The sequence below is a fragment of the Oratosquilla oratoria genome, chromosome 3 (assembly GCF_046742065.1).
Source record: "Oratosquilla oratoria isolate Oo_2021 chromosome 3, ASM4674206v1, whole genome shotgun sequence".
Taxonomy (NCBI): Eukaryota; Metazoa; Arthropoda; class Malacostraca; order Stomatopoda; family Squillidae; genus Oratosquilla; species Oratosquilla oratoria.
In genome coordinates this window covers 37,594,919-37,607,762 of record NC_134779.1, presented here as the reverse complement: position 1 = coordinate 37,607,762, position 12,844 = coordinate 37,594,919, and the positions used below count along the sequence as shown (strand labels likewise).

At 38.8% G+C, this 12,844-nt stretch overlaps 1 protein-coding gene across 2 annotated transcripts in view; it reads left to right on the top strand.

Moving 5' to 3' along the window:
- Nucleotides 1–591: 591 nt before the first annotated feature.
- Nucleotides 592–12,844, top strand: part of LOC143021726 (BTB/POZ domain-containing protein 6-A-like) — a 17,396-nt gene continuing 5,143 nt past the window's right edge. Inside the window, exon 1 of one of the 2 annotated variants that reach the window (XM_076179417.1) lies at nucleotides 592–885. Coding sequence is in view for 1 of the 2 variants with exons in the window: in XM_076179407.1 (XP_076035522.1) it covers nucleotides 2,997–3,030 (34 nt within the window). In the remaining variant the exon portion in view is untranslated. Of the gene's footprint in view, nucleotides 886–2,744; nucleotides 3,031–12,844 lie in introns of those variants that run through there. The other variant, XM_076179407.1, reaches the window with a different exon arrangement.

Below are 12,844 nucleotides of genomic sequence, written 5' to 3'. Positions count from 1 at the left end.
CTGCTCGGAGCTTATACTCCTTCCGGTTACACTCATTTTTATTGGACATTATTATTATGGGTGGTTTTCTGTTTGTTCTTTCTTACTTATCCACATTTTTGTTTGATATCTTAAATGCAGTTTGAGACTCAACTATGATGTTACGCTTGCTACAGCTGTGAAACCTTCGTATCCATTTGGTTATAATATCATATCAGCGGTGTCATGGAGGTGTATGGTGAGAGTGAAGTTGGGTTTGCGGGTGGAATCTAACGAAAAATATGCACCAAATGATATGATACTACAAGTCTGAGTAGCACAGAGATATACCCTTGAACTAATATATTCATATTTACTTTACTTACTGAAAGTATGAATATTACATTCATTTATCTGTAGTGGTGCCAGCCTAGATGCTAGATTTGCCTGTACGTTGAGTTAGGAAATATTAGTTCAATCCATTACCTTTCTAATTTTTCCCATTACAGCTTCTCTATCTCATTACCTAACGGTGACCCTCTCACAGTTAGAGTTGCAGTGTTGTGCCAGGACAATGAGTGTCATTCTGAGAAAGTGGGAGGGGCGTAAACGAAGAGTTGACAGACGTCGCTATCCAACTTATTTAACTGCATCACAAGTCCTCCAAGTCTGGGAGTACTTCTGTTTATATTAACCTAGGCACTAAATGAACAGTTGTGAGTAGCGTGTACCTAATCCTTCGTAAGTTTATAACGCAGCATTGCCTGTACTTCCTATGGTGAAAGACCAGTCGGACTCGACCTCTCTTGGTGTAGAGCTATTAATAGGTAAACCCCGGCAGACACTCGGCTGCACCTGCAAGGGACTACGCACTGGACAAACACTACTCGGCCTCTGCAACGTACATCAGCAGCAGCAACTGGCAAGGTACGCTAAGCAAACCTAATAATTAAACACCGAATGATCGTATGGAAATCGGAAGAATAGGCCGTGAATTTTGTGTTGACAGTTGGTGGCTAGAATTTTGTTGCTCGTATTGAGCAGACGGCGTGTGGCGCCCGTCCCAAGAGCCACTCCCGCAGCGAGCGGGAGGAAGGTGTTGTGTAGTTCATGACATTGTTGTCGTTACGTTGTGTTACGCTCAGCGAAATGTGGTGAAATCCAGCTCGTATAGTGACACTGTGCTCCGTCAGACATCGACGAAACATTGTTGCCCATAATACAAATTTACTCTATATCAACTAAATTACGAAATATTTAATATCTGCCGACAATCACTGCAATGAACTCCGTATTGTAGTGTTATTCAGACCGTTTCAAAATGTATCATCCCACCTATTGTACGAAAGCTACAACGAAAACATTTCTCAAACAATTTTACAACTTCGTTCATTACTCGGTTTATTTATAATAATGTTACTGTCACAGACATTTGGTATAAAAATTAGTTCGATAAAAGTGGTTTGCAAGAAAATATCTTGTAATTATCAGTAGTAATCTTAAATCATCTAAAGATTGTATCTTTACATTCTTTGAGAAAGCAAGACTAGTACGATCATTTACCTTCAGAATTTCAAATGCAATTAACTTTGGTGGAGGTGCGCCAATTGGATACACACTCTTCGCATTTAAAATTTCGCGGGCTTTTGTGTCCATAATAATGCTTATGTGGTAATTTTTATTGTTTGAGTTATCAGTACTGATTATATTTTTACCCCATCTGAATATATAATATAGCCCCGCTAAGGTAGTGTGTATCCAATTGGCACACCACCGTTTACGTTACGACTGTTGACATCGGATGGGGAAATTCATATCATTATATTTCTTCACATGGTAGCTTAGAAACAAAAATTGTGTATTGTTTAGGTATAAAAAACACTATAATTGTATACACAACTCTATAATAGAGAAGGAATTGTCATTATGTAGTTTTTTCAATTTCATTTTAGGTTGTCGTAACTAACAATGAAACGTACTATATACTACACTGAAGATGAGTTAGCACAGCATATAAACTCTCATGAGTTTCAATGTGGTTGTGATAATACGGCGGAGACAATAAATGAAAGTAATCTAACCATCGTGACTGTGAATGAGGGTTCTAGGAGAGAGTACCAAGGTGGCACAGTGCTCGCATCACCACCTATCTATAGTTTTTGCGTCGCCAGAGACATTTATTGAATGCTCAGAAGGTCCTCATGGAGATCTGAGTGCTGTCATTACATCCTGCCTTCCCCTCCCCCTCACACTCCACATCCGGTTACCTCCTCTCCCTCAGTGCATAGGCCTACGCACCAATCCCCCCTTCCCCCTCTGACACTCCACTTCCGTCTCTATGTAAGTGCAATTTCATACAAAGAATATATTTTTCACATAGAAACACAATTTCATAAAAGAAAAATAATTACATGCATCATTTTTACACATAAAAATTCAATTCCAAAATCACCCATTTTCATTTAGTCAGGACAAAGTTTTTTTTTTGTACAATTGAGGTTTTAAAGGTTTTGTGTGAGATGAATTGACATATGTAGGTCATTTTCATAATGTTTTTTTTTACCAAGTTCCTCTTATATTAGGCTCAGGAACACATAATCTCAATCCTTTTATTTTCTGTCAAAGTTTTTTTTCAATTGTTCATAGTTGTCATTTTTTATATTGGAATTACGTTAATTTTGTATTAGCAGGACTCTACGAACCCTATATTTATATTATAGTACCTTTAAATGGACAAAAAACACACGCATATATTTTATTTTAATTTTTTATTCTGTGTATCCATTTGGATACATGCCCACCGGAATCGCCAGCGCGCGCCACCTCCACCAATCTAGGGTAACAAACTATACATCGTACTTTCACATTACCAATCTCGCAACAGTGGAAACAGTAAAGTATAGATTATAGAACCAAGTCAGAATATCCCAAAATAAGTAAATAAATAAATAAATGCAACTCAAAAGTGTGTCTGATGCTGTATCACTAGTTTCGTTCAAATATCATACACAAGATTTTCATTTTCATTTTCTCTGGAGATGTCTATGACTTTCTCTGACGTCTTAGCTATAAGTAAGTATATAGTAAGCATTTTTCTGTTAAAAAAAACGCTCTGTCGTGTTTTGCACCGCCATTTGTTTCTCATATTTAGTTAGACAAATCCTGTGAAACAATACTTATGATAGATAAGTGAACTATACAATATGAAAAAAAATGTTTCAGGATTATTAGACGCTTGTATACTGGCATGGGTTAAAAGGAATATTGGAAAACAGTCGACATACATTTCAAACCTGTTCGAATGAAATTGTGAATCTCCCACTTCCCCCATGACGAAACAATGTTATCTAATGAATCAGGTTATGAAATACGAATCTGCGAAACGTCTTAATATTTAAATTGTTCGTCTTGTATTTTGGGTATTGCTGTATTTTTATATTAATTTCTGGTATTTTGTTTGTTGTGTGCTGTATTTTTGTGTTCATTATAACTTCTGTGTTCCCTACAAGTTTTGAAAATTTGATTTACCTACCAGAAATCTACTTTTCGCAAGCTTGAGAGCTCAAGGAAAAAGTTAATCAATAATTCTTTTGTTGTCGTTTTTAACAGAACATGCCTTAGAATCTCCTGCCACGCTTCACCAATACACACGCACACACACACACACACACACACACACACAACTATATATATGTATATATATATATATATATATACACACATAAATATATATATATACACACACATTATATATATATATACATACATATATACACATTGTGTGTGGGCGCATGTGACACTCGAGTAAGTATATTTAAAAAAACATTTGATAATATTGGTTATAATACTTTCTGAACTAAACGCCGATATGCTCCCCCACCCCGTACATCCCACCCAGCTCCCACAAAGTGTCACAGAGATGGCAAAGAGGAGATTGGAAAAGGACTGTAGACATTCAGAGTGACACATTTAAAGAATTTAGCTTCGCATTGGCAGATATGAGGTGATATATTTTTTTTATTAGTAGGGGCTGTCAGTAAATAATAATAATGATAATGCGGAGACATTCTGACAAGTTGACGTATGCGGAACACGGGCTGAGGGAAATACTTTTATTCCTGACTAGTTTCTCCTGAGTGGCTTCTTCAGAGGAATAAAGTTTGAAGTCAAGTTGGTCAATATATATGACATAACAGAGGAACGTGGCACTGTGTCAGATTTCTCCCCCACTCGACGTCATCTGTCGGTGTGACGAGTTATCGCAGCGGGTGGGCTAATTATTCGCCTGTTGGTCGTCGCGTGGCTGAAATGTCCGTCAGGATCAGGGGCTCTCTGTATATTGTTCATGATGACAAGGCGTGCTGCTGCCTTAACCCATATTAAATCCCAGTTCTCTTATTGATGTTATCATGGATGTTAATAAAAACGGACTCGATCGCCTTTCTTGTCGTGTGATGTTATCCATAAGAATTTTTGCCTTGTCCCATTTCGGTAGATGGCCTCGTTCGTCGACATGGTTTACCACCGCCCTGGTGTCTAAGCCCCTGCTAGTTTCACCGATGTATTTCCTATCACATCCACCACACGGGATTTCATATACTACACTGTTTTTATTTAAGGTTGGGTCTTGTTTATAAGGTCCTTCACTTTCGTACCTGTAGAAGTCGCAATAATAATAATAATGATAATGATAACAATAAATAAAATATAAAAATTATATCGATCACTTGCAAAGACTTGACCATAATCGCCTATTGGCTACTTGAGGGAGAGTGGTTTGATGGGGGCTATGTATTTTTTTTTTATCAGGTGATTAAATCGCCTGACGACAGACGGGACATAAGAACAAATCAATACCAGGAAAGGAGTTCGTACTAAGGGGGTTAAAACCCTCATTGTGAACCCCGTTACCACGACCACACTAAATATTTTATCAAGGAGACTGTAGGGCATGGAGTGGCGTCAGAATTAAAATATTTTATTTTATTTTTCTTCTCAGTTTTCACACTTTGGTGGTTCGTAGTAGCTCAAAAGAGAGGAAAATATTGATCGACTTCTGTTTATTTTATCACTCCCACTACCTGCAGACAACTTTGACCTTTGAAAACAAAACCCATAAGTGCGATTATTCTTTGCATTCAAACAGACTAAGAAGTCAGAACTTTTTTCCCCTTACAAAGGAGGTAGCCAAAGTCAAAAGGCATAAAATCCACTCCCACCCATTCCATCCCCAACATACTCCACTCCAATCCACCCCCTTTCCTCCCTTTTTTCTGGGCTCCTCCAGGATGACGGGTCATCCCTGCATCTCGCCCACTGCCTTGGGTCAGAAGCAATGCAGCAAGACACAGCACATCCACAGGAGAGCCGCTTCATTTAATCGGCGACCCGTTTCCTTATGCAGAAAAAGAGAAGACTGGGAGAAAGAATATTTGGATGGTTTGGACAGATGGGAAGAAAGATTAGTAAAAAAAAAAAAATGTGTGGAAAGTAGAGGGAGTAAACATGAGGGGGCGACCATGGATGAGGTAAAAGGGGCATTAGAAAAGAGAGGAATGTCTGTTGAGGAAGGAAGGGAGAAGACAAGATAAGGGTGAGTGGAGAATGGTTGTGGATGGATGATGCTGTAATGCATAGAAAGGGGTGGGTGAGGGATGAGGGAGCTTGTGTGAATGATATTTTGACGCAGCCCGATACTGAATTAATCATGAATAAAGTCCTGGGGCGATTGTTAGAATATGTACAGAAACGTACCGTAACAGTGTTTGTGTCGTTTCTATGGCGACCGATTCAAAACAATCCACGCATCCACCCGTGTGCGAATCGCCTGAAAATGACTCGAAATGATAAATGTACACTATGTCCTTGAGAAAATTATACAATTTTCTTCTATTTGCAACTTTTCACCTGTAGATGCTATGACAGTAATCATTCACAAGTAGTTTCATACATTATTACATATAAAAGTACTTATGAATTATTAATTAATATCATAGCATTATATTTTTTGCACATTTTTATACTGAATGGCATATACTGCTATAGATGTCTGAACTAAAACTAATCCAAAGGAAGTTCTGGATTTTATCAAAGTAATAATAATAATAAATCAATAAGTAATCTTATATTCTGTTCCACTAACACGCAAACTATTTTTCACCTTTTTATTAGCATTTGAATTATTATTTTGACTATGGAGCAGTTAGGTTTGGTTAGGAGCTATTGAACAACATAAAATTCATGTTCAATTTCCGAGCTAGCATGTTTCTGGAACTTCACCTTGGTCTTATTTGGTTACATAAATAGACAAGAAAAAATTAAATACATTAATAAATGGGTGACCATTTTCTATGAAATCGGTTCTGGATAAGAGAGAACGTATCGTGCGGAAATGTCCCTTCAACATCAGTTATAAAAAGGTGTGACTATCAGCTTTATCAAAGAACTGTGTGGACTTACGTATAAACAGTTCTAGTTGCACACATACGAACTGCAACTGTTGTAAATAAAAGTCGATGACTGAATGAGAAAAGAATTCGTATTGTTATTTTTTGGTCCAGAATTTCCTTTGCATCCTAAGTATATGGATTTATTACATCACCATTGACTTTACACATGAGGAGTTACAATTAAGTAAAATGTATGACTTTTTGACACATTTCAAAATCCATGTGTGTGTACACACACACACACACACACACACACACACACACGGGACCCCACGAGCATAGCTCCCCTTCCCGTAAAATACAACTAGGTAAATACACACACACACCCGGTGGCGGATTGGTAAGGCACTGGCCTCACAAGCCGGAGAACCGGGGTTCGATTCCCCGGCCGGGCGGAGACAAGTTGGGTTTGTCTCCTTTCACGTTTAGCCCCTGTTCACCTAGCAGCGAGTAGGTACGGGACGTTAGTCAAGGAGTTGTGACCTCTTGCGTTCCCGGTGTGTGAAGTGTGATTGGTCTCAGACCTACCCAGAGATCTGCTAATAATGAGCTCTGAGCTCACTGCCGTAGGGTGGTGTCTGGCTGTCTCGAAAAGAGGCTGCAGTAGATCCGAGGTGAATACACACACACACACACACACACTGTGGCGGATTGGTAAAGCACTGGCTTCACAAGCCGGTGAACCGGGGTTCGATTCCCCGGCCGGGCGGAGACAAGTTGGGTTTGTCTCCTTTCACGTGTAGCCCCTGTTCACCTAGCAGCGAGTAGGTACGGGACGTTAGTCAAGGAGTTGTGACCTTGCATTCCCGGTGTGTGGAGTGTGATTGGTCTCAGACCTACCCAGAGATCTGCTAATAATGAGCTCTGAGCTCACTGCCGTAGGGTGGTGTCTGGCTGTCTCGAAAAGAGGCTGCAGCAGATCCGAGGTGAATACACACACACACACACACACACATATATATATATATATATACAGTATATATGTGTGTGTGTGTGTATATATATGTATATATATATATATATATATTTGTATATATATATATAATATATATATATATATAATATAAACGTGAAAGTGAAGATAATATAAACATCTTTGATGTGCAATCAGCCTTGGTGTAACATGTAAACTGGCAATCATATAAGTGTTAGAGTAAGATTCCATCTCTGTTTTACACACACACACACAATTGGTGTAAAGGAAGTAAAGAAAGTGGGATCTGAAAAAGACCTGGGAGTAATCATCACATAGAACATGTCGCCTGATAAACAGATAAACATAATTGTCGGAGAAAACTACAACTTGCTAAGATCAATAAAGGTGGCTTTTACTTACTTGGATGAAAAATGGTAAAGAAAATGCTAGTCTCACTGATAAGGCCAAACTTGGAGTACGCAGCGACACTATGGTCACCCAGTACCAAAAAGAATATAAGGAAAACTGAGAAAATCCAGAGAGCAACTACGAAGATAGCCCCAGCACTATCAAAGCAGTCATATGAAGAGAGATTGTCAAAACTAGAATTGCCGACTCTGGAACAATGGAAAGAAATAGGTGACTTGTTGACTATCTACAGAATCATGAGAGGTATGGAAGTCCTTGATAGAGAAGATATACTAAATTAGGATAAGAGAAATACAAGGGGACATGGGAGGAAGCTCAAAAAGGACGGTTATAGAAGAAACCTGAAAAAGAACAGTTTTCCCCACAGAGTGCTGGATGTATGGCACAAACTAGACGAAACAATAGTGTGTGCAAAAACCATATACAAATTTAAGGGCAAATTAGAAATGGCGAGATACAGAAACGGGGCACTACGAGCGTAGCTCCCCTTCCCGTAAGATACAACTAGGTAATACACACACACATACGCGCGTGCGCGCTGGACACGGTTACGCCCCCGCAGAAAATCAGTGCAAAAATGAAACTATAATCCTTAGTGATGACTTTCACTGTGGAGAAGTAAACTGGGAGATGTGTGTGAAATAAACAGTAGCAGAGAATCATGGAGATGTTATACTGGTGAATATGGTAGTGAAAAATATATCAACCAAATTGGTCAAGGACACATGATGTACAGAAACACACTGGCAATATTGGACTTGGGAAAAACAATCTAAATTATCTGCATTCTATATGTAAAAATGGCAACGAGATGTAGAATGAATTCTGGGAATAAGGAATACAAGCCTAAGAGATGAGTTATACAAAAAGATTTAACTGAAAGCAAAATGTACAGGGCTGAGAAATTTCTTTGAAGACATAAATTGAAGGGAATTCAGTAAAAGAGCAACACAAACAAAGAAACTAGATATCTACTAATTGGATATGGATAGATATGTGCCAAGAGTAAGTGGGCGAGAAACTAGGAGAAATGGATTGGTTTAATAGAGAATGAGAGATAGCAAATAAATGAATAAAATAAAGAATGGAAAATGGGGAGACAAAGGGACACCAATAGAAACAATGAAGAATAAAATATGGCAAAAAACGAATACACAAGAATTAAAAGTAAACAAAGTTTGGCAAGATTATTATAGATAAAAGTACGACACCAAAATGAAAGTGAAACTGAAGAAAAAGGCAATTTCACTACAAAATGGTCTAGACAAGAATTTATGATTGGGATCATTGGTGGGAAATAAATTTAAAACAAAATAAATGAAAGCTAGCATTGAAAAAGCCTTCACGGTGTTATTCAATGAGAACTGAATCATTCACAAAAGCAAAAGAGGAAATGGACCTAAGTCTTGGTTGTGGATAATTGGCCACCCCAAAATGTATCTACAAGACCACACTCACTCTCGTGGCGCTATAGGGCTATGGAGCCCTGTAGGGCTATATAGCCCTATGACCGCATCTACGAGGCGTCTCTTCAGTCCGTAGCGAGTTCCTGTGGTCTGTTTAGCGTTCTCAGATCTTCTTTTTTGACATTCCTCCATCTCGTGCGAGGGCGAAATCATTTCCCAAGCATGGCCTCGGATTTGGCTTGATTTATGCATCTCTGCTGGCCAACTCTGAGAACGTGGCCCAGCCATCTCACTCTTCAGGCTCTTATTAGGTCAGTCACCAGCGGGCGGGATGTTTACATGCGGACTTTGCGCGCATGTTTTTGTCTCCCATGATTCTGAGTAGGATCATAAATGGGCCCACATAGTGTCTTTAGAAAATTGTTCTTCTCCCGTAATAACTGTTTCCGTGGTTTGATTGAGGCACCATGTTTCCGCGTCATGCAAAGAAAGAAAAGAATATATATATATATATATATATATATATATATATATATATATATATATATATATATATATATATATACATATATATACTAGCGAATTATTCACATAGTTACGATGACGAGAAGCGTGAGGGGGATTCGATCTAGTCCTTACCATTCCCACTGGTGCGATTAGGTGTATGGTAAAAAGGGGTTTATATGGGTGGCAGTTAGCAACCTCCCCAATCTCGGTAATTAGTTAGATTACGAGTTCGTACTCTTTGAGATCGTCTGTGGTCGTGTGGTCAAAGGCGGGTGCTGTGGACTCTCTTGGGTCTATTGGCAGTGGTTCGAATCCTCTGCGCGACGGTCATGGATTGTATGATTGATGTCGCTGTCCACTAGCGAATTATTCACACACACACACACGCATATATATATATATATATATATATACACATTCCTGAAAAAACATTCTAAAGCCAGCGGATTTTATGGTCTTTACCTATATGACAGACGATAAGGTGGTGCTTCTTACACAAGAAAGAGGGCTGCCATAATTGTCTTCAGACAGGTGATGACAAAATTGACAAATTAAATCAAAGTATGTGACTGAACACCATCGAAAGGACGTGACAAGATGATGTGTATTATATATGTGTTATGTATTTTACCAGACACAGAGATCAGACGAGGAAACGCCTACCAAACATATTACGATCAGGTAACTTCAGTTAGGTAAGCACAAACTCGTGAGCGAAGTGTTATTGTTCTGGTTAAAGATGTCTGGGAAAGTTCAATCACCCCCATGGTCAAAGCGTCCCACCGCCCGACCCTGTAGGTGGTCGCTAATTCAATGATCCGAGTTCGAGTCTCGCCCAGAACAGAATAATAATGATGATGGTAATAATAATAATAATAATAATAATAAAAGAAAAAATCATCGCCGTAAAGCCGGCATCTCAACTCTGGTGAAGAAGGAGCCGCGTGTGTATAAGGTCACAGCATTACCCATAGATATGGCCATATAAGACTGAACCCTCATCCGGGAGGGTAACGGCTGTTGATCACGAGTCCAACACGTGATCCAAGACGGTGAATCACACACAGAAGCCATGTAAAGCGAACTCAGATTGATATATATATATATATATATATATATATATATATAATTTATATGAATATACATATTTATATATATAAATATTTATATGTATATATATATATATAAATATATATATAAATATATATATATATATATATATATATATATATATATATATGCCACAGGTAATATCTGAACGTGGGTAATTGATAAATTATCTAATTATAAATGTTCCTCAGTGTTCACCACACTTTTCGGTTTTGAGTGACCAGAATCAGTATATAGGATGGCATTTCTAACTAGACCGAGGTACTACGACATTTGAATGATGATGACGGTTAAACGGTTATTCCTCGACCGAACCAAACCATGAAGCGGAAAAATAAACAGTGACGACAATGTCAAGCGACATTTTTCCGAACCAAAAAACCGAGAGAGGTAGTAGTTTCTTTTTTTCTCTCCATATTTGAACGTATTCGTCTGATGTAGCCAGGATATTGTACATGTTATTACGTAACTACTCTGACGGATGGACTGGGAGAGCAGTTAGCTATGTGTAACAGTTATAAAAGAAAGAAAGAAAAAAGTAAGAGATGCGCTACAAGTTGGCCAATCGCAGCTTCTTATGTTTACATTTGTAGACGCTTCCGCAACTGGAGGTTAAGGATGGTCGAGTGCTATTTATAATTTTATTCTGGTTACCGTCAGAAGATTTTATTGCACACACACACACACACACACACACACACACACACACACACACGCACGCAAAAACCATTCATGAATTTCAGAGCAAACTAGACATTGCGAGATTCAAAGGCGGGATACCACGAGCGTAGCTCCCCTTCCCGTAAAATACAACTAGGTAAATGCACACACTTGTTTTACTCCCAGATGTGATCTCAGAGTTTAATGTCCGGGTAATAGGTGTATATGTTTGTGTGACCTCATCTCTACCGAGAACACAAACACTGTCGCGTTGTTTTCGATCTCACCCCGGGCGGCATAATTCCGAGTTCGATTCCTACAACGGCTGCTTACCTTGGCACAAGGAACAACCCAAAGAATCGACGCAAGACCCTCCTCCTCCTCCTCTTTCTCCTCCTTCTCTCTGTTTACATAAATCTTGCGGTCACGTGTTGGCTGGGTTCCAAATTACGTGTACTATCTGAAGCCCACACGCACGCGCGCACTCAGCCGCCAATTCAGTGATCCGAGTTCGAGTCCCGCCTAGAAAGAAAAAATCAGCATCGCCGCACTGCGAGCTGGCACCTCAACTCTGGTGAGCAAGGAACCGTGTGTGTGTAAGGTCACAACATTACCCATATATATGGCCATATAAGACCTCTGAGCTCTAATCCGGGAGGGTAACAGCTATCGATCACGAGTCCAACACGTGATCCAAGACAGTGGTGAATCACACACAGACTACAAGCCATGTAAAACAAAAATGTAGGAATTTTGAGTGTCATTCTCCCACTAGATCTTGCAAGCGCATATATTAGCAAAGAACAGGAAACATTTAAAATGTATTTTTTCTTTTTAAAAGAGCATATTTATGAGGATGTGGATATTCCATAAGAGAATAAATTGGCCGCCTTGTATTTCGAGCATCAAACACAACAAACACGATCTGATCTCATTCCTAAGAGTGGAAAACGTCGTCGATTCTGGTGTGGAAATTCCATAGGAATTTATTGACTTCGTTTGGACGTCGTCGAACTTTCTGTCGCTTGAGATTGCGATTAAACCCCGAGCATAAGTAGTCCAGAGCAGGGGTTCTCAAACTGTGTGCCGCGACTATCCACGAAGTGCTCCGTGTAATTTTTATGGATAAGCATCATCATTATTATTATTATTATTATTATTATTATTATTATTATTATTATTATTATTATTATTATTATTATTATATTAATAATAATGATAATAATAATATTATTATTGCCCACCTGAAAAACTGTCACACCTGAAGAATCGCCACCCCATTTATGATAGTTTAGGTTAGGTTAGGTGAAGTTCGGTTAGGTCACGTAATGTAAGATTAAGCTAGGTTAGGTTAAATCAATTTAGGAATCATCACCCTAGGCTATCCCACCTGAAGAATTGTCACCCTG